At 45.9% G+C, this 27,340-nt stretch overlaps 3 protein-coding genes across 3 annotated transcripts; all 3 read right to left on the reverse strand.

Annotated features, from left to right (window-relative positions):
* Positions 1-7,419: 7,419 nt before the first annotated feature.
* Positions 7,420-8,286, reverse strand: LOC135892117 (chemerin-like receptor 1). Its single transcript, XM_065419811.1, has one exon. It carries the CDS (start codon positions 8,284-8,286, stop codon positions 7,420-7,422), a length of 867 nt encoding a protein of 288 aa, XP_065275883.1.
* Positions 8,287-17,486: 9,200 nt separating this feature from the next.
* On the reverse strand, positions 17,487-18,350 carry LOC135892836 (N-formyl peptide receptor 3-like). The gene has a single exon (XM_065420630.1). The coding sequence runs from the start codon at positions 18,348-18,350 to the stop codon at positions 17,487-17,489; it is 864 nt and encodes a 287-aa protein (XP_065276702.1).
* A 7,567-nt stretch (positions 18,351-25,917) lies between these two features.
* Positions 25,918-26,772, reverse strand: LOC135892832 (chemerin-like receptor 1). Its single transcript, XM_065420627.1, has one exon. The coding sequence runs from the start codon at positions 26,770-26,772 to the stop codon at positions 25,918-25,920; it is 855 nt and encodes a 284-aa protein (XP_065276699.1).
* Between the last annotated feature and the right edge of the window lie 568 nt (positions 26,773-27,340).

The following is a 27,340-nucleotide window of genomic DNA, read 5'->3' on the forward strand; positions in this document are numbered from 1 at the left end:
AGACGATCCTGTCCTGATAGTGCCCATCACAACCAGATAAAGAAACACATCTTAAGATGGTTAAAGAAAACTTAGTTGGATAGCATCCTGTCTGTCAAGAAATCACTTATCAATGGTTGTGGTTGTGAAACCCTCATTTCAGTATGTTTTATCTTTATGGCCCCCACTTTTCTATTGTTAATCTGTCTGGTTCTCTAATTGTCTGCTGTATAATTAATTTTGCTAGGTGTCAGTTAATTAATGTAGTGGGATATACTTGGTTAGAGAATTATGTTACAGTATGTTAGGATTGGTTAGTTACATTTCAGTAAAATGATTGGTTCAGGTATAGCTGAGAATATTACGATATAAGCTGGGGTCAAACAGGAAGTGGGGGGAAGGGAAATTGGAATCATGCTTGCTGGACATTAACCCCAATAAACATTGCATTCTCTGCACTACGGACTTCTGGTCTTTTGCTGCTTGCTGGCCCCTTGACAAGAACCAGGGAAATGGGAGGGTGGCGGGAAAGCCCTCTAACAGCTCCCCTGCACCCCACACTGGGCCCTACCAAGGTGTCTGCATTCGGCTGTCCACATCTGTGGGCAGGAGGGCGGGGCCCACATTCGAGAGCTGGGCCTGAGATAGCAACGTCCAGCCGACTCCACCGTGCAAGGTCCCAGGAGCAGAGATGCCAGCTGGGACTCTGCCCTCCAGCCCCTCCTGGCTGGGGAAAGCGAACAGAGCCCTGCAGGGAGTGGGACGTGTGAGATTCTCGTCCCTGCCTTTGGTTCAGGGAACCCATCCCTCAGCCTGAGCCACGTTACAGACCAGCCAAGGCTAAGGAAACCCTCGCTCTGTGCTAGAGACCACACAAACCACAGCCCAGCCTGCAACCTGCCTTTGTCTCTCATCATTTGCCTGGAGGCCTCAGGCATGGGGGCACTTTTCAGTTCAATGTGAGCTCCCAGAGTCAACAGAACTCCAGCCGTGCTGGGATGCATCAACAGGGGAATCTCGATTAGGAGCAGGGAGGTGATTTTCCATGTGAATCCGGCCCTGGTACGACCACAGCTGGGATCCTCTGTCCGGTTCTGGTGCCCACCCTTCAAGAAGGATGTTGAGCAACAGGAGAGGGGTCAGAGACAAGACTGGACCCCGAGCTCCACAGAGAGAGACTCCAGGAGCTCAGTCAATTCAGTTTATCAAAGGACACGTCTACACTGGGAAGGCTGCACCGATGCAGCTGTGTCGCTGTAGCGGCTCAGTGAAGACGCTGTCTATGCTGAGGTGAGAGCTTCTCCCATCTGTCTAGTTAATCCACCCCCGACCCCTGAGAGGTGGTAGCTGTGCTGACCGGAGAAGTGTTGTCTACACTGGGAGTTAGGTCGGTATAACAGCGTCACCCGGGGGGGGGGGGGGTTCCACCCCCCCCGAGTGACGTAGTTATACCAACATCACTTCCTAGTGTCATGATGGGATGACTTGATTGCCAGTTTCTGACCAGCAACTGAATTGTATGTATGCTGCCATCTACTGGACAGTTGGTTTTACAGCCATCGTCAGCCCTGAGCCTTTGGAAAACAGTCTATAGGAGTGGTTCTCAACCGGGGGTACACAGAGATCTTCCAGCGGGTACATCAACTCCTCTAGATATTAGCCTATTGAAAACTAGGCAACATGCAAAGCACTAGCATAGCCAGTAGAAACTAAAATTTCATACAATGATTTGTTTATACTGCTCTATATACTGTCCACTGAAATGTAAGTAGAATATTGATATTCCAATTGATTTAGTGTATAATTATATGGTAACATGAGAAAGTCAACTATTTATCAGTACGAGTGTGCTGTGACACTTGTATTTTTATGTCTGATTTTGTAAACAAGTAGTTTTTAAGTGGGGAGAAGCTTCGGGATACACAAGACAAATGAGGCTCCTGAAAGGATGAGGAAGCAGGTCAGAGAGCTGAGCTGCGACCACATCATTGAAAACATTCCAGTAATCTGGAAAGGTTGAGAGCCACTGGTCTATAGGGTCTTTTCACACTGAAATGTTGCCACCTCTGGGGTGGGGCATGGGGGCTATTTATACAAGTGACAGGGAGGGATTCGGTGTGGAGGGCTGAAGTGGGGAGTGGGTTGGGGTCAGGTTTCCTGGAAAAAATTGTGTACTGGGGATGCTGAGAGCCACTGACTCAAACTTTGAACCCTGTATATGATGGGAACCACTTCAATCCAGGGAGTGCGGTACCAATGTGGGGGCAGGGAGGGATGTGGGGAGGCTGCTATGGGGAGCTGGTAGGATTCTGGGGGGGCTGCTGTGGGGGGAAAGGGGGCAGGTAGGAACATGGGGTAGAGGGTAGAGACAGATCTGGGGTAGAGGCATTGTGGATTTCACCCTAGCATGGAAGGTGGAAGGTTTAATCTCACTTTCTTACCTATGGCCTTGGTGAATCAGACCCAGCATCTCAGAATTGATTCTCCCAACACACATACAACACCTGCAGCTCCTCCCCTCCCCGCCCCACGGATGTGTCTGGATGCAGGAAGCTGTCCTCTCGGGGGTGAACACGGGGGGGGTGGCTCAGCAGGGGTGGGAGATGCTCACAAAGCTGGGTCTGCAAAGCCTCCGAGGCAGCCAGCTCCGTGCAAGCCTCAAACAGCTCGGCTCAGCTCTCAGGCCTCTCGTGATGAAGGCTGTCAGATTCTGTCTGCAGAGACGGTCGCCCACATCCGCAGCACCCACAGCCCGAGAGCAGGAGCTGAGCTGCGGCTGCGTCATTGCAAAAATTCAGCCTGTTCACACCTGGAGAAACACCAGACACAGCTTGGGCCCCTGCAGTGCCGCTGGGTCAGGAGTGATTTGTGGGTGAACCCTGCCGCCCTTCACCCCAGGTCACCCCTCGAACGTCCTGGAGAGACATTGCCAGGTGGCAGGTGGATTGTGACTCTTTGCTTAACTGGCTGTGAGCCACACGACATTGTGTCTTCTCCACGATTGGCTGGTGGATTTGTTGGACTCTGGAGAACAGCCAGTGACATAGCAAATGGCGAAAGCTGCATTAATTTTGGTCAGGAATATCAGGATTCATTGAGACATTGGTTTTAAAAGCAACTGTGACCAGGTTCCCAGAGTGCAAGCTGGGCTGTGGGACCGCGGAGCCCTCCTGTCCCACCAACCTGGGATGTTCCTCTCACACTGTGATATTGTGTCAAGCTGCAAAGGTCAGGCAGGTCCTGCACTTACACAGCCGTCCCCAGGAAGGGACACACCCAGCTGAGTTCCACGAATGGCGTCCCAGCCACTCATGAATCATCAATAGGGAGGCTCCAGTCAATTCCCCCTGGCTCCCAGGCCTTGCAGCCCAGAAATGTACCATTCTGCCTTGGTCAGAAGCCTGGCAAGTGTAAGTTCATTACCCAGTCGGCGCCTCCCCGATGTGGAGAGCACAAACACCAGCCTTTGTAAACTGAGCTGAGATTTCCCAGCACTTCAACCAAACATACAGTTTTAGATAGAATATAAATCAGGTTTATTAACTACAGACAGATGGATATTAAGTGATTATAAGCAGTGAGCTTAGAGATCAAAGTTGGTTACCTAAGAAATAAAAGTAAATTCACAGTCTGAGTTCTGTAAACTAGACAGGATTTAAATCAAGCCATGACTCACCCTGGCAGATGGTACAAGGAGGTGACAGATCCTCAATACACAGGCTGGGCTTGTCTTCCAGCCTGATACCAAACTTTTCAAGGAAAAGTCTTTGTCTTCCAGTTGTGTTTCCAGGCGTTAAGTTGTGGGGGGAGTGAGGGCAAGTGGTGATGTCACTTCCCCTCTTTTGTAGTTTCTTCCAGCTTGCTGGAAATATATTTTGCTATGACTTGGGTCAAACAGTCTCCACTGTCTACGTGTTTTCACTGAGAAATCTCCATTTTATACGGTTCCTGAGAGATTGGATTCTTATGTGGTTGCTGATTAACACTGATTAACGCTGTCCGGCTCCCCCATTGTCGTACCTGAAAGGCTGGTTGTGGGTGTTCCCAACATCACAACTTATTTCAGTAACTCATACATAGAAAACCCTCATAACTCCCCATACAATGACAGCGCATACAGTTCAACATGTTATTAATTATCAACAGATCAAGAATTTTTTAATGCTACCTCACAAGGCACAGCCACACATTTTATTTGAAGTCCCCAATATTTTAAATACCACCTCACTCCATTGGCTTCTAAAACAGAGCTGGATATTTTAGGTTTTCTGAAACTTTTGGAAGAGTTTTGTATCATCTCCGACTCTTACAATTTGGTTGTGGCATTCGCCATGCTTCTCATTTTCCTCCAAGCCCCCAGATCCTGGAATCATATGATTAGGTGGGAAATTCAGCTTTCTTTTCCATTTGTTTTTTTAACAAGTTTCTGGCCTTTGTTGTTACAGATAAAAGGTTGAAATGGCCCAAAAAAATCAGGAGGTAAAAAAGAAGAACCCAAATGTCATTCTTTTCAAACTAATCTCATTTTGTTTTTAGAGGCGTCTCATGAGGTTTTAAGGCATGGACTTGGCAATGAAGAAACAGGACTAGATTTTTAAAGTTGGCTAAGGGAATTAGGTGCCAAATTCCCATTGAGAGTGAATAGGTGTTAAGCACCTAACTCACTTAGGTACTTTTGAAAATCTCACCCATAGAAGCCTAAATTAATTCAATTACATCATGTAATGGCAGACAGCTAAAAAGTGGCAATTTTTTAAAGTGCTTATATACTTATTCTAGAAGTCAAAATAATAAGATGGGTGAACTAGAGTGCCTCATATTAAATGAGAAGATTGACATAATAGGCATCACAGAAAATTGGTGGAATTTTCTCTATAAAAGATCACTCAAGAAAGTGATCTTGGAGTCACTATTGATAGTTCTTTGAAAACATCCACTCAATGTGCAGTGGCAGGTAAAAAAGTGAACAGAATATTGGGAATCATTAAGAACGGGATAAATAATAAGACTGAAAATATCATATTGCCTCTATATAAATCCATGGTTTGCCCACATCTTGAATACTGCGTGCAGATGTGGTCGCCCCATCTCAAAAAAGATATATTGGAATTGGAAAAGGTACAGAAAAGGGCTAAAAAAATGATTAGGGGTATGGAACAGCTTCCATATGAGGAGAGATTAATAAGACTGGGACTTCTCAGCTTGGAAAATAAACGACTAAGGGGGAATGTGATTGAGGTCTATAAAAACTTGACTGGTGTGGAGAAAGTAAATAGGGAAGTGTTATTTATTCTTCTCATAACACTAGAAGGGTCACCCAATGAAATTAATAGGCAGCTGGTGTAAAAGAAACAAATGGAAGTATTTCTTCATGCAACGTAAAGTCAGCCTGTGGAACTCCTTGCCAGAGGATGTTGTGAAGGCCAAGACTTTAACAGGGTTCAAAAAAGAAATGGATAAATTTCTGGAGGATAGGTCCATCAATGGCTATTAGCCAGGATGGGCAGGAATGGTGTCCCTAGCCTCTGTTTGACAGAAGCTGGTAATGGGCAACAGGGGATGGATCACTTGATGATTACCTGTTCTGTTCATTCCTTCTGGGGGACCTGGGAAAGGCCACTGTCGGAAGACAGGATACTGGGCTAGATAGAACTTTGGTATGACTCAGTATGGCCGTTCTTATGATCTTATGTTATGTCTCATTGACTCTCAGCTAGGTTCCTATGGGCCTAAACATTTTTAAAAATGGAACTTAGACTCTTTTTTTTAATAGACCCCTGGATCTTCAACAAACACAGGAAGGATGAAGAGCTGGAGACGCACTGGGAGCAAACATGACATGGTCATGTCATTTTGTGGGGATGGATAGCTCAGTGGTTTGAGCATTAGCCTGCTAAATCCAGGTTTGTGAGTTCAATCCTTGAGGGGTCCATTTAGGGTTCTGGGGTGAAAATCTATCTGGGGATTGGTCCTGTTCTGAGCAGGGGATTGGACTAGATACCTCCTGAGTCCCTTCCAACCCTGATATTCTATGATGAGAAGAATAATGACATGGAGAAAAGGACAGACCATAAGGAACCAAATGCCCCAATATAATCTAAAAATAAACAAAACCAAGACTAATATATTGAATTAAAATGATAGATTCCAAAGCTGGAAGGGACCAGTGTGATCATCTTGTCAGACCTCCCAGGTCACATGGGCTAGAGAACTGCCCCAAATAATTCCTAGAGCAGAGCTTTTAGAAAAACATCCTAGCTTGATTTAAAATTGCCAGTGATGGCGGATCCACCACAACCCTTGGGAAATTGATCCAATGGTCAGTCTGACTTTGTCTACGTTCAACTTCTGTTCACTGGATCGTGTTAGACACCTTTGTGACAGATCCAGACCAGTGGGGTACAGGAGTTTGGTAGAAGGCAAATATACTGGCCACTGGATGAGTAGTTTTCTCTTCCCTGAGTGACCAGAGCAGGGGCTGCACTAGAGCAATCAGGAACCTGCTAGAACCAATTAAGACAGGCAGGCTAATTAAGACACTTGGAGCCAATTAAGAACATACTAGAATCAATTATGGCAGGCAGGCTAATCAGGACACCTAGTTTAAAAAGGACCTCCCATCACTTAGTGAAGGGCACGCAAGGAGCAGAGAGTGAGAAGCTGCTGGAGTACAAACGTGATCAGGCTTCAGGAGGAAGATCCTGCGGTCAGGATAAAGACAGTGCTGGGAGAGGGCCATGGGGAAGTAGCCCAGGGAGTTGTAGCTGTCACGCAGCTGATACAGGGAACATTGTAGACAGCTGCTATCCACAGGGCCCTGGGCTGCAACCTGGTGTAGAGAGTGGGCCCGGGTTCCCCACATCCCCCCAACTTCTGATCAGACACAGCAGGCGTGGACCTACTCTGTGAGCAACACCAGAAGGGAAGGTCTAGGAAAGGGATCTGGCCTGTCCCTGACCCACTAGATGGGACACAGAGACTGCAGAGATTGTTCTCCATTTCCCCCAGGCTGGACAGTGATGAGGTTAGCTGAGTGAACGGCAGGTTTGAGCCTCTAGCAGAAGTGGCCAAACTGAGGGCTGCCGTGAACCTCTGAGGAGCAAATCCGCCAAAAAGCATAGGACCCACCAAGGCAGAGGAGGAACTTTGTCACACCTTCCTCTCCTAGATTGAAGAGCCCATTATTAAATATTTGTTCCCCACGTAGGTACTTACAGACTATGATCAGGTCACCCCTTCACCATCTCTTTGTTAAGCTAAATACACTGCGCTCCTTGTGTCTCTCACTCTAAGGCAGGTTTTTGAACCCTGTAATCATTCTCGTGGCTCTTCTCTGAATAAGGACCAAAAAAATCACAATTTGGGCATCAAGAGGAAGTTACATGTCCCAGCTAATGGAATTCTTTCTCCATGCAAATATTGACAAGTCCATCCATTCCCCTATTCAGCCAGCTCTGACCCTGAGTTGTCCATGGTTTGGGGGTTGCGTGCACATTGCCGGTACCTCAGAAACTCTTCCTCCAGGGTGAGGTAGAAGATGGGGTTGAGACAGCTGCTGAAATATGTCAGGACACAAGCCAAAGTGCTTCCTATATTCAGAAGAGGCAGAGGGTACGTAGCTGAGATCTGCAAGAAGAAGAAGACGTGATATGGCAGCCAGCAGAGGAAAAAGGTCGGGATCAAGCCAAGAAGGATCTGGAGTGGCTTGGTGGACTGGATCAGCCTGTTCCATCTCAGCTTGGCAGCTAGAACAATGTAGAAGGTTGGGATTAATATCAAGGCTAGTGGGATCAGAAACCCGACCAGGAACTGGATCACAATGGCAGCCTTCACCCTGCCTTCATCTGGATGAAAATTCATGCTGGTGCTGGCAGGTGAGAGGAGGTATTCCCAGAGATCACCGTACCGTGAGCTGAAACCAGCAGACAGGACCCACGTGCCCAGAAACATCCCGAAAGCCAGCGGGGGCATGCGATGGTTCCAGGTCCACTCAGGGCGTGCCACAAGGATGCAGCGATCAATACTGATGGCCATAAGAAGGAAGGCGCTGGAGAACATGTGGAAGGAGGTGATGGTGCTGCTCAGCGTCTTGGCCCAGCTTAAGTCCAGGATGAAGATGGAGGTGAATCTGAGGGGCAGGAAGACGATGAAGGTGAAATCGGCCATGGCCCGGCTCCAGAACCACAAGGCGCTGGCCATCTTCTCCATATGGCAGCCAGCTAAAAAGAGGATGTAGCCATTCAATGGCACCCCGGCAAGGAAGGCCATGCCACTCAGCACCAGGAAGAGAATGCGGAGGAACTCCATGCTTGGAAGAGTTGCAGTCACAATATCGCCTCCTTCACGTCAGGGCTCGGCGGGGTCAGTGCAGATGTTGTACTAAGCAAAGAATAGAAGAGCGATGAAACGGGCACCAGGAGGGGACATGGACAGAGTTTGGTTTCTACTAAATCAAATGTTTAAAAAACACACCCCTTTGCGTCTTGCTGAAAAGTTTTATTTCTAGGCAAGGGGAGGTGGCCAATGGGGGTGTCCAAGATACAGAGACAGAGATATGAGCGACCCCCCTTGAAGACTCACTAAAATTCCCAAATAATCTTCTTGCTGTTAGTTTCCCAAAGGAGTTGGTTTTCCTGTCTTGGTTAAAAAAAAAAGGAATGATTGTTTCCCTCCCCTTTAAAAAAAATAATGAATTTTTTGAAAGTGATTCTTCTCCACCCTCTTCATTTTGAAGTGGAGTTTTTGTTTGGTTTGGGCCATTTTCGGGGAGGGGGGAGTGTGAGATAGTGGCGCCCGGTGGCCAAAATCCCACCAAAAGAACCCAGGTATAGAAACCTCCAGTGATGGAGAGCAAATCCCCAAGAGGAGAAAATAAGATTGAAAAGACAACGGTGACAAAAAAGTCACCTGGCAAAACACCAGAGGAAGAAAAGACCAGTAAGAAGTCAAAAGCTTTTTTTTTTTAATTGCAAGAGTCTATTTTAGTGGATAGACAGGGAGTCCGGACTCCTGGGTTCCATCCCAGACTCTGTCACTGAACTGTTTGAGGAGCCTGGACAAGTCACAGCATGGCTCCGTGCCTCAGTTTCCCCTCCAAATATTTGTCTGTTTAGAGTGTGAGCTCGCTGTGGCCAGGCCTGTTTCTCCCTGTGGGTCTGTCCAGCGTGACAGGGGACCCTGACCTTTGACAAGAAGACCCACAAATAATTTCAACCGGCTCTATCCAGAGCATCGAGGGGAAAGGATGGGGATAGCAGGAAGGGGAGATCAAGGGGGCAGTGGTGGGGGGGTGAGAATGAGATCCAGTGGGGCAGCTGCAGGGTTTACCTCATTTCCTTACCCGTGTCTTGGGGGACGCAGAGTCTCAGAGTCGACCCCCATCCCAGGTCCCCAACGCGATGTCTGCAGCTCGCCCAGACTGGCTCATCTCAGAGCAGGGAGCCGTTCATGTGGGGGTATATCTGGCAGGGAGGGGACAATGGGGGAAGATCACAGGATGTGGCTGGGTCCGATCATGTCTGCAAAGCCTGGGAGGTTTTCATCACCCACAGCTACATGCAGATGTCAAACAAGCCACAAGCTCTCCCCTGTGCTGGGGCCTAGCAAGGTGTCTGCATTGGCTGCCCGCATTCTGGGGCAGGTGGGTGCAGCAGACAGCAGGGGCTGAGACAGCAATGTCCAGCTGACTCCAGTGAGTGAGGTCCCAAGAGCAGAGACACCAGCTGGGACTCTGCCCTCGAACCGCTCCTGGCTAGGGAAAGCCAACAGAGCCCCACTGGGAGGGGGATGTGTGAGATTCTCAGCCCTGCCTTTCGTGCAGGGAACCCACTCCTCCGCCCGGGCCATGTTACAGACCAGCCACGGCTAAGGAAACCCTCGCTCTGTGCTGGAGACCACACAAACCACAGCCTGGCCTGCAACCTGCCTTCGTCTCTCATCATTTGCCTGGAGGCCTCAGGCGTGGGGGCATTTTTCAGCTCAACATGAGCTCCCAGAGCCAACAGGGCACCGGCTGTGCTGGAATGCATCAACGGGTGAGTCTCAATTAGGAGCAGGGAGCTGATTTTCCCTCTGGATCCGGCTCTGGTGTGACCACAGCTGGGATCCTGTGTCTGGTTCTGGCGCCCACTCTTCAAGAAGGATGTGCAGCAACTGGAGAGGGGTCAGAGTCGAGCCAAAAGAAGGATTAACGGACTGGACCCCAGGCTTGACAGAGAGAGACTCCAGGAGCTCTGTTAGTTCAGTTTATCAAAGGACATGGATGCAGGTGTGTCGCTGTAGCGGCTCAGTGAAGACGCTGTCTATGTTGATGTGAGAGCTTCTCCCATCGGCGTAATTAATCCCCTCCCCCCACCAAGAGGTGGTAGCTGAGTTGACAGAAGAAGCGTTGTTTACACTGGGCGTTAGCTCGGTATAACAGCATCACCCAGGGGGGTGGGTTTTCCACACCCCCGAGCGACGTAGTTATTCCAACATCAGTTGCTAGTGTAGACCAAGGGAAAGGGAAGATGACGGGGTGACTTGATTTCAATTTCTGACAAGCAACTGAATTTCACATGTGCTGCCATCTACTGGCCAGTTGGTTTTAATGACATTGTCAGCCCTGAGCCTTTGGATAAGGGTTTATAGCAGTGCTTCTCAACCAGGGGTATGTGTATCACTGAGGGTACGCACAGATCTTCCAAGGGGTACATCAGCTTATCTAGATATTTGTCTAGTTTTACAAAGGTACATAAAAAGCACTAGCATAGTCAGTACAAACTACAGTTTCATACAATGTCTTCTTTATACTGCTCTATATACTGTCCACTGAAATGTAAGTAGGATATTTATATTCCAATTGATTTATTGTATAATTATATGGTAAAAAGAGAAAGTAAACCATCTGTCAGTACTAGTGTGCTGTGACAGTTGTATTTTTGTCTGATTTTGTAAACAAGTAAGATTTAAGTGAGGTGCAAAGGGCGAAAGCTTCATGAATTTTGGCCGGGAATATCAGGATTCATTGAGACACTGGTTTAAAAAGCCACTGTGGTGGGGTTCCCGGCATGCAACCTGGACTGTGGGGCAGCGGAGCCCTCAGTCCCGCCAACCTGGGTTGTTCCTCTCACACTGTGATGCTGTGTCAAGCTGCAAACCTCTGGCAGGTCCTGCACTTACACAGCCATCCCCAGGCAGGGACACACCCAGCTGAGTTCCATGAATGACCTCCCAGCCACTCATGAACCATCAATAAGGGTACGTCTTCACTAACCATCGTATCGGCGGGTAGCAATCGATTTATCTGGGATCGATATATCGCGTCTCGTTAAGACGCGATATATCGATCCCCGAACGCGCTCACCCTCGACTCCGGAACTCCACCAGAGCGAGCGGCGGTAGAGCAGTCGACGGGGGAGCCGCGGCCATTGATCCCGCACCGTCTGGACCCCAGGTAATTCGATCCAAAATACTTCGACTTCAGCTACGCTATTCGCGTAGCTGAAGTTGCGTATCTGGGATCGATCCCCGCACCCCTAGTGCAGACCAGCCCTAAGGAGGATCCAGTCAATTCCCCCCGGGTCACTGACCTTGCAGCCCAGAAATGTACCGTCCTGCCTTGGTCAGAAGCCTGGCAAGTGTAAGTTCCTTACCCAGTCGGCGCCTCCCCCGATGTGGAGAGCACAAACACCAGCCTTTGTAAACTGAGCTGAGATTTCCCAAGCACTTCAATAAAAAAAAAAAAAGAACAGTTTTAGGTAGAATATAAAACAGGTTTATTAACTGCAGACAGATGTATTTTAAGTGATTAAAAGCAGCGAGCGTAGAGATCAGAGTTGGTTACAAAAGAAATAAAAGTAAATTCCCAATCCGAGTTAAATAAAATAGAATAGTCTCAACCTGGCAGATGGTACAAGCAGGTGACAATTTTTCAATACACAGGCTGGGCTTTTCTTTCAGCCCGATACCAAACTTCCGCAGTTCAGTGTCTTTGTCCTCCAGACGTTTTTCCGTGTCTTGAGTTGCGGGGGGTGTGAGGCCAAGTGGTGATGTCACTTCCCTTCTTTTGTAGTTTCTTCCAACTTGATGGAAATATATTTTGCTATGATGTGGGTCAAACAGTCTCCATTGTCTATGTGCTCTCTCTGAGAAATCTCCGTTTTATACAGTTCCTGAGATAGTGGATTCTTGGATGGGTGCTGATGAGCCAGTAACGCTGTCTGGCTCCCCCATTGTCATACCTGAAAGGCTGGTTCTGGGTGTTCCCAACATCACAACTTATTTCAGTAACACACACATAGTAAAATTTCCTAACTCCCCATACAACGACAGCATTTACAATTCAAGAGGATATTAATAATCAACAGATCAAGACTTTTTTAATGATACCTCACAAGGCAGACTTTGTTCACATATATATGACAGTGGTGAATATGGGGGTCTCAGGGTGCTGTTTTGAGGTACAGAGTGCCACAGCCACACATTTTATTTAAAGTCCCCAATATTTTAAAGACCTCCTCACTTCATTGGCTGCCATAACAGAGTGGGATATTTCTGGTTTTCTGAAATTTTCGGTGGACTTTTCTAGCGTCACCGAATCTTACAATTTGGTTGCGGCATTCACCATTCTTGTCCTTTTCCTCCAAGCCCCAGATCCTGGAATCAGATATTTAGGTGGGAATTTCAGCTTTTCTTTTCTTTTCTTTTTTAGGTAAGTTTCAAGCCTTCATTGTTGCAGAGAAAACCTTGTAATGATCCCCAAAGCAAAAAAGTCAGGAGGCAAAAAAGAAGAACCCAAATGTCTTTCTTTTCAAACCAATCTCATGATGTTTTAGGGGGTGGCTCATGAGGTTTGAAGGCTTGGGCTTGGCAATGAAGAGACAGGACAAGATTTTTAAAACTGACTAAGGGAGTTAGATGTCAAATTCCCATTGATGTTATGAGTTAAGCACCTAACTCATATATGGGCTTTCGAAAATCTCACCCGTAGAAGCCTAAGTCAATTCAATTACATCACGTAATGGCAGACAGCTAAAAAGTGACATTTAAGTTCTTATATACAAATGCTAGAAGTCTAAATATAAAAATGGGTGAACTTGAGTGCCACGTATTAAATGAGGATATCCAAACAATAGGCATCACAGAATCTTGGTGGAATGAGGATAATCAGTGGGAGACAGTAATACAAGGTTACAAAATATATCACAGAGCAGGTCGTGCTGGTCGGGGAGTGGCACTATATGTGAAAGAAAGTGTAGAGTCAAAAATCTTAAATGAACCAAACTGTCCCATAGAATCTCAATGGATAGTAATTCCATACCTGAATAATAAGAATATAGCAGTAGGGATATATTACCAACCACCTGACCAGCATGATGACAGCGACTGTGAAATGCTCAGGGAGATTAGACAGGCTATTAAAATAAAAAACTCAATAATAATGGGGGATTTCAACGGTCCCCATATTGACTGGGTACATATTACCTCAGGACGGACTCAAAGATAAAGTTCCTTGACACATTTAAATGACTGCTTCTGTTAGAGGGCTTTCCCTCCACCCTCTCCCCTGGTTCTTGACACACAGACAGCAAGCAGCAAAAGAGCAGAAGTCCGAAGGGCAGACAATGTGATGTTTATTGGGGTTAATTTCCAAGCAAGCATATTCCAAAGCCCTTAATACCAGTCGGACTTACCTCTATCCACTGATAAAGTCTGTTCCCCAGTGTTCCGTTCCCAGCTCTGAAGCTGCAGAGCCTTGCCCGTGTCCCTGTTCCCCGTTCCCTATTCCCGTTTCCCCCCCTTAGCAAACATGATTCCAATTTCCCTTCCCCCCACTTCCTGTTTGACTCCAGTTTATATAGTAATATTCTCAGCTATACCTTAACCAAACATTTTACTGAAATTTTAATAACCAATCCTAACATATTGTAACATAATTCTCTAACCAATTATATCCCACTACCCTAATTAATTTCCAGCTAGCAAACTTAATTATACAGCAGGACAGAAACAATTAGAGAACCAGACAGATTAACTATAGAAAAGTGGGGGCCATTAAGATAAAACATACAGAAATGAGGGTTTCACAACCACACCATTGATATGTGATTTCTTGCCAGACAGGATGCTATCAAACTAAGTTTTCTTTAACCATCTTTATCTGGTGGTGATGGGCACTATCAGGACAGGATTGCCTTTGTAACAGCGCAATACCACCTTATTTCAATGTGACTGGTTTGGGATGTGAGGATGTGACCGTTCGCTTCCCTCTTATGGCTACCCTTGCTGCTTAGCCTAAGAACAAGGCCTCAGACTATCCTAGTGCGAGAAGGCCCAGACACAGACGGACTGTGATTTTGATTCTTTGTTTTATACCCCTGTAACTAGCTAAGTGATAAAAATACACCTAAGTTCTTAAAGTATAGGCTTTTCAGGAAGGCCTGAATATCTATATTCTAACAGCTTCTTGGAGCAGTTAGCCCTGGAACCCACAAGGGGAGAGGCAATTCTTGATATAGTCCTAAGTACAGAACATGATCTGGTCCGAGGAGTGAATATAATGGGACCGCTTGGTAATAGTGATCATAATATAATTAAATTTAACATCCATGTGGAGAGGGAAACAACACAGCAGCCCAACACTGTAGCATTTAATTTCAGAAAAGAGAACTAAACAAAAATGAGGAAGTTAGTAAAACAGAAATGAAAAGGTACAGTGGCAAAAAGTGAAATCCCTGCAAGCTGCATGGAAACTTTTTAAAGACACCATAATAGAGGCTCAATTTAAATGTATCCCCCAAATTAAAAAACATAGTTAGAGAAACAAAAAAAAGCCACCCTGGGTAAACAGCTAAGTAAAGAAGCTTTGAGAGGCAAAAAATCATCCTTTAAAAAGTGGAAGTTAAATCCTATTGAAGAAAATAGAAAGCAGTATAAACTACGGCAAATAAAGTGTAAAAATGTAATTAGGAAGGCCAAAGACTCAAAAAGTAATAGCAAAAACATTTTGAGGTACATCAGAAGCAGGAAGCCTGCTAAATAACCAGAGCGACCACTGCATGATCGAGATGTTAAAGGACCACTGAAGGATGATAAGGTTTGCGGAGGAAAAAATGAATTCTTTCCATTGGTCTTCATGGCTGAGCATGTGAGGGAGATTCCAAAACGTGAGCCATTCTTTTTAGGTGAAAAATCTGAGGAACTGTCCCAGATTGAGGTATCATTAGAGGAGGTTTTGGAACAAATTGATAAACTAAACAGTAATAAGTAACCGGGACCAGATGGCATTCACCCAAGTGTTCTGAAGGAATTCAAATGTGAAATTGCAGAACTACTAACTAATAAAGAGTAGGGATAAATCATCAGTTTTCAGAAAGGGGACAGGTAAATAACGGAGTCTGTACTAGGACCAGTACTGTTCAACATATTCATAAACGATCTGGAAAAAGGGATTAAGAGTGCTGGGTGACTGGGCAACAAAATGGCAATGAAATTCAGTGTTATTAAATGCAAAGTAATGCACAATGGAAACCATAATCCCAACTATACATATAAAACAATGTGGTCTAAATTAGCTGTTACCACTCAAGAAAGAGATCTTGGAGTCATTGTGGATAGTTCTCTGAAAACATCCATTCAATGTGCAGGGGCAGTGAAAAAATAAATGGTACGTTGGAAATCATTGAGAAATGGATAGATAATAAGACTGAAAATATCATATTGCCTCTATATAAATCCATGGTTTGCCCACATCTTGAATACTTCGTGCAGATGTGGTCGCCCCATCTCAAAAAAGATATATTGGAATTGGAAAAGGTTCAGAAAAGGGCTACAAAAATGATGAGGGGCATGGGACAGCTTCTGTATGAGGAGAGATTAATGAGACTGGGACTTTTCAGCTTGGAAAAGAGACGACTAAGGAGGGTTTTGATAGAGCTCTATAAAATCATGATTGGTGTGGAGAAAGTAAATCAGGAAGTGTTATTTACTCCTTCCCATAACACAAGAACCAGGGGTCACCAAATGAAATTAGTAGTCAGCAGGTTTAATACAAACAAAAGGAAGTATTTCTTCCCACAATACACAGACAACCCGTGGAACTCTTTGCCAAAGGATGTTGTGAAGGCCAAGACTATAACAGGGTTATGTTATATTATATTCTGATTGACTCTCAGTGAGATTCCTACAGGCCTAAATAGGACTTAGACACTTTGTGAAATGTTATCATTTGTTTCATAGACCCGTTGATCTTCAAGAAACTCAGGAGAGAAACACTGGGAGTGAAGATGAGATGATGAGAAGAATAATGACACAAAGACGCAGAAAAGGACAGACCATAAAGAACCAAACGGCCCAAAATGATCTAAAAATGAACAAAACCAAGACTCTAATATATTTTGTTAAAATGACAGATTCACAGATTCCAAGACTGGAAGGGACCATTATGATCATCTCGTCTGACCTCCCCGATCACACTGGCCAGAGAACTGCCTCAAAATCATTCCTAGAGCAGAGCTTTTAGAAAAACATCCCAGCTTGATTAAAAATTGCCAGTGATGGAGGATCCATCAGGACCCTTGGGAAATTGCTCCAATGGTCAGTTACTCTGATCATTACAAATTTTCACCTCCTTTCCAGTCTGAATTTGTCTAGGTTCAACTTCTGTTCACTGGATCATGTTAGACCTTCCTCTGCTAGATTGAAGAGCTCACTATGAAATATGTATTCTCCACGTAGGTACTTACAGACTGAGATCAAGTCACCTCTTCAGCTTCTCTTTGTTAAGCTAAATAGATTGAGCTCCTTGAGACTCTCACTCTAAGGCAGATTTCAGAGTGGTAGCCATGTTAGTCTGTACCAGCCGTGTTAGTCTGTTAGTCTGTAGCCGTGTTAGTCTGGGGGGAAGGGATAGCTCAGTGGTTTGAGCATTGGCCTGCTAAACCTAGGATTAGGAGTTCAATCCTTCAGGGGACCAGTTGGGGATTGGTCCTGCTTTGAGCAAGGGGTTGGACTAGATGATCTCCTGAGGTCTCTTCCAACCCTGATATTCTATCAGCAAAAAGAACAGCAAGTACTTGTGGCAGCTTAGAGACTCTTTCCCCCGTACTATTACTCACACCTTCTTGTCAAATGTTTGAAATGGGCCATCCTGATTATCACTACAAAAGTTTTTTTTCTCCTGTTGATAATAGCCCACCTTAATTGATTAGTCTCATGTTCTCTGTATCTCTCTCTCTCTCTCCCTCTTCCTACTGTATTTTCCACTGCATGCATCTGATGAAGTGGGTTTAGCCCACAAAAGCTTATGCCCAAATAAATTTGTTAGTCTCTAAGGTGCCACAAGTACTCCTCATTCTTTTCACTCTAAAGCAGGTTTTTTAATCCTGTAATCATTCTCGTGGCTCTTCTTTGAGTAAGGCCAAAAAATTAACTTTCTGAAAAAGACAATTTTGGGGTCAAGAGGAAGTTACGGGTCTAGTGAATAGAAGTCTTTCTCCATGCAAATATCCACAATTCCATCCATTCCCCTATTCAGCTGGCTCTGGCCCTGAGTTGTCGGTGGTTTGGGTGTTTCGTGCACATTGCCGGTACCTCAGAAACTCTTCCTCCATGGTGAGGTAGAAGATGGGGTTGAGGCAGGTGCTGAAATATGTCAGGACCCAAACATAAGCACTTCCCATGTCCAGAAGAGGCCGAGGGTACTTAGCTGAGATCAGCAGGAAGGAGAAGACGTGATACGGCAGCCAGCAGAGGAAAAAGGTCGGGATCAAGCCAAGAAGGATCTGGAGTGGCTTGGTGGACTGGATCAGCCTGTTCCTTCTCAGCTTGGCAGCTAGAACAATGTAGAAGGTTGGGATCAAGATCAAGGCTAATGGGATCAGAAACCCGACCAGGAACTGGATTGCAATGGCAGCCTTCACCCTGACTTCATCTGGATGGAAATTCATGCTGGTGCTGGCAGGTGAGAGCAGGGATTCCCAGAGATCACCATACCGCAAACTGAACCCAAGAGACAGGACCCATGTGCCCAGAACCACCCCGAAAGCCAGGTGGGGCGTGCGGTGATTCCAGGCCCATGCAGGGCGTGCCACGAGGATGCAGCGATCGACACTGAGGGTGGTGAGGAAGAAGGCGCTGGAGAACATGTGTAGGGAGATGACAGCGCTGCTCATTCTCTTGTCCCACTCTAAGTCTGGGATGACGATGGAGATGCATCTGAGGGGCAGGAAGATGATGAAGATGAAATCGGCCATGGCCTGGTTCAGGAACCACAGGGCGCTGGCCGTCCTTTCCACATGGCATCCGGCAATGAAGAGGATGTAGCTGTTCAACGACACTCCGGCGAGGAAGACCACGCCACCAAGTACAAGAGAGACGATTAGGAACACCATTCTCGGAAGAGTTGCAGTCACAGTATCCCCTTCTTTTCCTCAGGGCTCAGCGGAGACAACGCAGACGTTGTACTGAGCAAAGGAAGGAAGAGCAATGAAAAGGGCTCCAGGAGAGGACACGGACAGACAGAGACAGCCGCAGAGTTTATAATCTCCTCAGAGTTTATAAGGTCCCCAGATCCTGAGCTGAACTCAAATAGGATCAAATCCTTGTAGACCCGTGGCACCAATGGTTCAAAGACCTTAGAAGCATAGAGCCAGAGGGTTAGCAGGGGACCACAAGGGTCTTCTCATCTAACCCGCTGCCAATATGCAGGATTTGTTCTGTCTATTCTCTGCCCGAACATTTTTTGTTTTTACATAATATCATTTTTTTACCAAACCAAATATTTAAAGAAACCCACATTTGCTTCTTGCTGAAAAGTTAGATTTCTAGGCAAGGAGGTGTGAACAGTGGGATGTGGCGTGTCCTGGATGCAGAGACAGACACCTTCACCCCTTGAAGCCATACTAAAATTCCCAACTAATCTTCTTGCTGTTTGTTTCCTTTTTTTTTCAAATAATGGAATTTTTTTAAGTGATTCTTCTCCCCCTGCCCCCATCATTTTGAAGTGCAGTTTTTGTGTGGTTCAGGCCATTTTGGGGGGATGAGTTAGTGGAGCAGAGAAAATCCCCACCAAAAGAATCCACCTATGGAAACAAGGACGACAACAAAAAAGCCACCCACTAAAAAAAAGAGGAAGAAGGGACCTATAACAAGTCAAAAGATTTTTTCTTTAAAGGAAGGATATTGCAAGAGTCTATTGTAGTGGACAGACATGGAGTCAGAACTCCTGGGTTGCATCCCAGACTCTGCCACTGAACTGCTTGGGTAGATTGGACAAGTCACGTCATGGCCCCATGACTCAGTTCCCCCTCCAAACATTTCTCTGTTTAACTTTAGAGTGTGAGCTCTCTGTGGCCAGGCCTGTTTCTCCCTGTGGGGCTGTGCACTGCCTGGTGTGATGGGACCCCCGAGCTTAGTCGGGGTCTGTTCAGCACCCAGTGTGACGGGGCCCCGACCTCTGACAACAGAACCCACATATAATTTCAACCAGCTCTATCCAGAACATATATGGGGAGGGGATGGGGGCAGCAGGAAGGGGGGAGATCCAGGGGGCAGTGGTGGGGGGGGTGGGAATGAGACCCAGTGGGGCAGCTGGAGGGTTTACCTCATTTCCTTACCCGTGTCTGCAGGGGATTCAGAGTCAACCCCCGTCCCAGGTCCCCAACGCGATGCCTGCAGCTCACCAAACAGGCTCAGCCCGGAGCAGGGAGCCGTTCATGTGGGGGTATATCTGGGGGGGGGACGACAATGAGGGGAGATCACAGGATGTGGCCGGGTCCGAGCACGTCTGCAAAGCCTGGAAGCACTCCGGCTCCCACTGCTACCTGCAGATGTGACACGAACCACAAGCTCTCCCCACCTCCGAGCGGAGGCCTAGCAGGGTGTCTGCATTTGGCTGTCCACATCCGGGGGCAGGCAGGCGGGGTCCCCATCAGAGAGCAGGGGCTCAGAAAGCCACATCCAGCCGACCCCACCAGGCGAGGTCCCAGGATCAGAGACCCCAGCAGGGACTCTGCCGAAGTCAGTACAAACTAAAATTTCATAGACAGTGACTTGTCTATACTGCTCTATATTCTGTCCACTGAAATGTAAGGACAATATTTATAGTCCAATCGACTTATTTTATAATTATATGGTCAAATTAAATATTCAGCAATTTGTCCCTACTAGAGTGCTGTGACGCTTGTATTTTTATGTCTGATTTTGTAATCAAATAGGTTTTAAGTGAGGTGAAACTTGGGGGTACACAAGACAAATGAGATTCCTGAAAGGGGTACAGTAGTCTGGAAAGGTTGAGAGCCACTGGTTGGGTCAGGGTTGCTGGAAAAACTTGTATAGTGGGGTGCTGAGAGCCACTGCATACGATGGGAACCACTTCAATCCATGGGGTCCAGCACGTATGGGCGGGGGGGCAGGGAAAGATCTGGGGAGGCTGCTTTGGGGAGTGGGGTGGGGGACCAGAGAGGGATATGGGGAGGCTGCTATGGGGGGCAGGTAGGGATCTGGGGGGGCTGCTGTAGGCAGTGCGGTGGGGGAAGGGAGGATCCAGGGTAGGGTGTGGGGGTTAGAGACAAATCGGGGGGGGGGGGCATTGTGGATTTCACCCTAGCATTGAAGGTGGAAGGTTCAATCTCACTTTCTTACCTATGTCCTGGGGGAATCAGATACGGCATCTTAGAATCGATTCCCCCAACACACACACGCCACCTGCAGCTCTCCCCTCCTTCCCCCCCCAGACTCTGGGACAGGTAGCTGTCTTTGCAGGGGTGGGGAGCACTGAATGGGCAGCTCAGTGGGGATGGGAGATGCTCACAAAGCTGAGTCTGAAAAGCCTTCGAAGCGGCCAGCTCTGTGCAAGTTTCAAACAGCTCGGCTCAGCTCTGGGGCCTCTCTTGATGAAGGGTCTGAGATCCCATCTGCAGAGACGGTCGCCCACATCCGGGGCAGCCACAGCCCCAGAGCAGGAGCTGAGCTGCAGCCTCATCATTGCAAAAATTCAGCCCGTTCACACCTGGAGACACCAGACCCAGCTTGGACCCCTGAAATGCTGCTGGATCGGGTGGGATTCGTGGGTGGGCCCTGCCACCCTTCACCCCTGGTCCTCCTCGAACATCCTGAAGAGACCTTGCTAGGTGGCAGGTGGATGGTGAATCTCTTGCTTGATGGATGTGAGCCACATGACATTGTGTCTGCTCCATGACTGGCTTGTGGATTGGTTGGATGCTGGAGAAAGGCCAGTTACATAGAGAAAGGTGAATCCTGCGTGAATTTTGGCCAGGAATATCAGGTTTCATTGAGACACTGGTTTAAAAAGCCACTGTGACAGGGTTCCCAGCATGCAACCTGGACTGTGGGACCTGTGAGCCCTCTGTCCCACCAACCTGGGGTGTCCCTCTCACACTGTGATGCTGTGTCAAGCTACAAACCTCTGGCAGGTCCTGCACTTACACAGCCATCCCCAGGCAGGGACACACCCAGCTGAGTTCCATGAATGCTTCTCCCAGCCATTCACAAACCAAGAATAGGGAGGCTCCAGCCAATTCCCCCTGGGCTACCCAGACTTGCATCCCAGAAATGAACCATCCTGCCTTGGTCAGAAGCCTGGACAGTGTAAGATCATTACCCAATAGGTGCCTCCACCAATGTGGAGAGCACAAACACCAGCTTTTGTAAACTGAGCTCAGATTTCCCAGCACTTCAACCAAACACACAGTTTTAGGTAGAATATAAAACAAGTTTATTAACTACAGACTGATTTTAAGTGATTATATGCAGCGAGCGTAGAGATCACAGTTGGTTACCCAAGAAATAAAAGGAAATTTGCAATCTGAGTTCTACAAACTAAACAGGATTTGAATCAAGCCGTGTCTCACCCTGGCAGATGGTACAAGCAGGTGACGGTTCCTCAATACACAGGCTGGGGTTGACTTCCAGCTCGATACCAAAGTTCAAATTCTTTGTCCTCCAGACGTGTTTCCAGGTGTTGAGTTTTGGGGGGAGTGAGGCCAAGTGGAGATGTCTCTTCCCCTCTTTTGTAGTTTCTTCCAGTTTGCTGGGAATATATTTGTTATGACTTGGGTCAAACAGTCTCCATTGTCTACGTTCTCTCTCTGAGAAATCTGCATTTTATACAGTTCCTGAGATAGTGGATTCTTGGATGGGTGCTGATGAGCCAGTAACGCTGTCTGGCTCCTTCATTGTCATACCTGAAAGGTTGGTTCTGGGTGTTCCCAATATCACAACTTATTTCAATAACACACACATAGCAAAACTTCCTAACTCCCCATACAATGACAGCACATACAATGCAAGAGGATATTAATAATCAACAGATCAAGACTTTTTTAATGATACCTCACAAGGCAGATTTTGTTGATATTGATATGACAGTGGTGAATATGTGCATTCACGGGTGCTGTTTTGAGGTACAGAGTGCCACAGCCACACATTTTATTTAAAGTCTCCAATATTTTAAACACATTCTGAACTCCATTGGTCTACAAACAGAGCTGGATATTTCTGGTTTTCTGAAAATTTCGGTGGAGTTTTGTAGTGTCGCCGACTCTTACAATTTGGTTGCGGCATTTGCCATGCTTGTACTTTTCCTCCAAGCCCCAGATCCTGGAATCAGATGATTAGGTGGGAATTTCCGCTTTCTTTTTTTTTTAGGTAAGTTTCCAGTCTTCATTATTGCCGAGAAAAACTTGAAATGGCCCCCTGAAAAAATCATAAGCCAGAAAAGAAGAATCCAAGTGTCTTTCTTTTCAAACCAATCTCATGATGTTTTGGGGGTGGCTCATGAGGTTTGAAGGCTCAGGATTGGCAATGAAGAGACAGGACTAGATTTTTAAAAATGGCTAAGGGAGTTAGGTGCCAAATTCCCATTGAAGTTAGGAGTTAAGCACCTTTTGAAAACCTCACCCGCAGAATCCTAAGTCAATTAAATTATATCATGTAATGGCAGACAGCTAAAAAGTGACATTTAAGTTCTTATATACAAATACTAGAAGTCTAAATAATAAGATGGGTGAACTAGAGTGCCTTGTATTAAATGAGGATATTGATGCAACAGGCATCACAAAAACTTGGTGGAATGAGGATAATCAATGGGACACCGTAATACCAGGATATAAAATATATTGGAAGGACAGAACAGGTCGTGCTGCTGGGGGAGTGGCATTATGTGGGAAAGAAAGCGTAGAGTCAAATGAAGTAAAAATCTTAAATGAACCAAACTGTCCCATAGAATGTCAATGGATAGTAATTCCATGCTTGAATAATAAGAATATAGCAGTAGGGATTTATGACCGACCACCTGAGCAGGATGGTGATAGCGATTGTGAAATGTTCTGGGAGATTAGAGAGGCTATTAAAATAAAAACAACTCAGTAATAATGGGGGATTTCAACTGCACCCATATTGACTTGGTACATGTCACTTCAGGATGGGATGCAGAGATAAAGTTTCTTGACACCTTAAATTACTGCTTCTTGGAACAGCTAGTCCTGGAACCCACAAGGGGAGAGGCAATTCTGGATTTAGATTTAGAGCACAGGATCTGGTCCAAAGGGTGAATATAACTGAGCCACTCAGTAATAGTGACCACAATATAATTAAATTTAACATCCCTGTGGTGGGGGAAACACGACAGCAGCCCACCACGGTAGAATTTAATTTCAGAAATGAGAACTACACAAAAATGAGGAAGTTAGTAAAATAGAAATGAAAAGGTATAGTGGCAAAAGGGAAATCTCTACAAGCTGCAGGGAAACTTTTTAAAGACACCATAATAGAGGCTCAACTTAAATGTATCCCCCAAATTAAAAACCACAGTAAGAGAACCAAAAAAGTGCCACCCTGGGTAAACAACTAAGTAAAGAAGGTTTGAGAGGCAAAAAGGCATCCTTTAAAAAGTGGAAGTTAAATCCTACTGCGGAAAATAGAAAGGAGCATAAACTCTGGCAAATGAAGTGTAAAAATATAATTAGGAAGGCCAAAAAAGTATTTGAAGAACAGCTAGCCAAAGATGCAAAAAGTAATAGCAAAAAAATGTGTAAGTACATCAGAAGCAGGAAGCTGCTAAACAACGAGTAGGGCTAAATGAGCACTCAAGGACAATAAGGCCATTGGGGAGAAAGAAAATGAATTCTTTGCTTCGGTCTTCATGGCTGAGGTTGTGAGGGAAATTCCCAAACCTGAGCCATTCTTTTTAGGTGACAAATCCGAGGAACTGTCCCAGATTGAGGTGTCATTAGAGGAGGTTTTGGAACAAATTGATAAACTAAATTGTAATAAATGACCAGGACCAGATGGGATTCACCCAAGAGTTCTGAAGGAACTCAAATGTGAAATTGCAGAACTACTAGCTGTGGTATGTAACCTATCACTTAAATCAGTTTCTGTACCGGATGACTGGAGCATAGCTAATGTGACACCAATTTTTAAAAGAGGCTCCAGAGATGACCCTGACAATAACAGGCTGGTAACCCTGATTTCAGTACCGGACAAACTGGTTGAAACGACAGTAAAGAAGAAAATTGTCAGACATAATGATGAACATGATTTATTGGGGATGATCAACATGGTTTTTGTAGTGGGAAATCATGCCTCACCAGTCGACTAGAATTCTTGGAGGGCGTCAAAAAGCATATGGACAAGGGTGATCCAGTGGATATAGTGTACTTGGACTTTCAGAAGGCCTTTGACAAGGTCCCTCACCAAAGTCTCTTAAGCAAAGTAAACTGTCCTCAGATAAGGGGGAAAGTCCTCCAATGGATCAGTAACAGGTTAAAAGATAGGAAACAAAGGGTAGGAATAAATGGTCAGTTTTTATAATGGAGACAGGTAAATAGCAGTGTCTCCCTGGAGTCTGTACTGGGACTAGTACTGTTTAACATAAACGATCTGGAAAAAGGGGTAAACAGTGAGATGGCAAAATTTTCAGATGATACAAAACTACTCAAGATAGTTAAGTCCAAAGAGGGTTGTGAGGAGTTACAAAGATGTCTCACAAAACTGGGTGACTGGGCAACAAAATGGCAGATGAAGTACAGTGTTGATAAATGCAAAGTAATACACATTGGAAACCATAATCCCAACTATACATATAAAAGGATGTGCTCTAAATTAGCTGTTACCACTCAAGAAAGAGATCTTGGAGTCATTGTGGATAGTTCTCTGAAAACATCCACTCAATGTGCAGTGACCGTCAAAAAAGCTAACAATCTGTCGGGAATTATTAAGAAAGGAATAGATAAGAAGAAGATGGCACGATGAGAAAAATAATGACACAAAGACGAAGAAAAGGACAGACCATAAAGAATCAATCGCTCCAAAATGATCTAAAAATGAACACAACCAAAAATCTATATATTTCATTAAAATGATTCACAGATTCCGAGGCTGGGAGGGACTGGTGTGATCATCTCTTCAGACCTCCCCGATCACACAGACCAGAGAACTGCCCCAAAATAATTCCTAGAGCAGAGCTTTTAGAAAAACATCCCAGCTTGATTTAAAATTGCCAGTGATGGAGGATCCATCAGGACCATTGGGAAATTGCTCCAATGGTCAGTTACTCTGATTGTTACAAATTTACACCTCATTTCCAGTCTGAATTTGTCTAGGTTCAGTTTCTGTTCACTGGATTGTGTTAGACCTTCCTCTGCTAGAGTGAAGAGCCATTTATTAAATATTTGTTCCCCACAGAGGTACTTACAGACTGTGATCGATCAAGGCACGCCTTCAGCTTCTCTTTGTTAAGATAAATAGATGGGGTTCCTTATGACTCTCACTCTGAGGCAGGTTTTCTAATCGCGTAATCATTCCCATGGCTCTTCTTTGATTAAGGCAAAAACATTCACTTGCTAAAAAAAGACAATTTGGGGATCAAGAGGAAGTTATGGGTCCAGCGAACAGAATTCTTTCTCCATGCAAATCTAGAAAATTCCATCCATTCCCCTATTCAGCCAGCTCTGGCCCTGAATTGTCAGTGGTTTGGGGGTTGCGTGCTTGTTGCCGGTACCTCTGAAACTCTTCCTCCATGGTGAGGTAGAAGATGGGGTTGAGGCAGCTGCTGAAATATGTCAGGACACAAGCAAAAGTGCTTCCTATGTTCAGAAGAGTCTGAGGGTACGTAGCTGAGATCTGCAGGAACGAGAAAACATGATACGGCAGCCAACAGAGGAAAAAAGTTGGGATCAAGCCAAGAAGGATCTTGAGGGACTTGGTGGACTGGATCATCCTGTTCCTTCTCTGCTTGGCAGCTAGAATGATGTAGATGGTTGGGATCAGGATCATGGCTAATGGGATCAGAAACCCGACCAGGAACTGGATTGCAATAGCGGCCTTCACCCTCCTTTCATCCACTCGGAAATACATGCTGGTGTTGGTTGGCGAAAGCAGGGATTCCCAGAGATCACCGTACCGCAAACTGAACCCAAGAGACAGGGCCCACATTCCTATAACCATCCTGAAAGCCAGTGGGGGCATGCGGTGGTTCCCGTACCACTCAGAGCATGCCACAAGGATGCAGCGATCGACACTGAGGGTTGTGAGGAGGAAGGCACTGAAGAACATGTGGAAGGAGGTGACGGTGCTGCTCAGCACCTTGGCCCAGTCTAAGTCCAGGATGAAGAATCTGAGGGGCAGGAAGATAATGAAGATGAAATCGGCCGCGGCCCGGCTCAAGAACCACACGGCGCTGGCTGTCCTCTCCACACGGCAGCTGGCCATGAAGAGGACGTAGCTGTTTAATGGCACCCCGGCGAGGAAGGCCACAACACACAGCACCAGGAAGAGGACTGGGAACTCCATTCTTGGAAGAGTTGCTGTCACAGTATCCCGTACTCCTCTGCAGGGCTTGGCGGAGGCAGCACAGATGTTGTACTGAGTAAAGGAAGGAAGAGCAATGAAACGGGCTCCAGGAGAGGACAAGGACAGAGTTTGGTTTCTACTAAACCAAATGTTTAAAAAATGCATCCCTTTGCTTCTTGCTGAAAAGTTGGATTTCTTGCTGTTAGTTTCCCTAAGGAGCTGGTTATTCCCATCTTGGTTAAAAAAAAAATAGAATGATCTTTTCCCCTCCCTTTATTTTTTAAATAATGGAACTTTTGAAATTGATTCTCCTCCCCCCACTCCCCCCCGCCTCCATTTTGAAGTGGAGTTTTTGTGTGGTTTAGGCCATTTGTGGGGGGAGGCATGAGTTACTGGAGCTGTGCTGGTAAAATTCCCACTGAACCCCACCCCCATGGAAACCTCCAGTGACGGAGAGCAACTCCCCAAGAGGAGAAAAGTATGGTGGCAAAACACAATGGGAGACCAGTAAGAAGTCAAAAGATTTTTTTTTTAATTGCAAGAGTCTATTTTAGTGGGTAGACAGGGA

Source organism: Emys orbicularis, chromosome 20 (assembly GCF_028017835.1).
Source record: "Emys orbicularis isolate rEmyOrb1 chromosome 20, rEmyOrb1.hap1, whole genome shotgun sequence".
Taxonomy (NCBI): Eukaryota; Metazoa; Chordata; order Testudines; family Emydidae; genus Emys; species Emys orbicularis.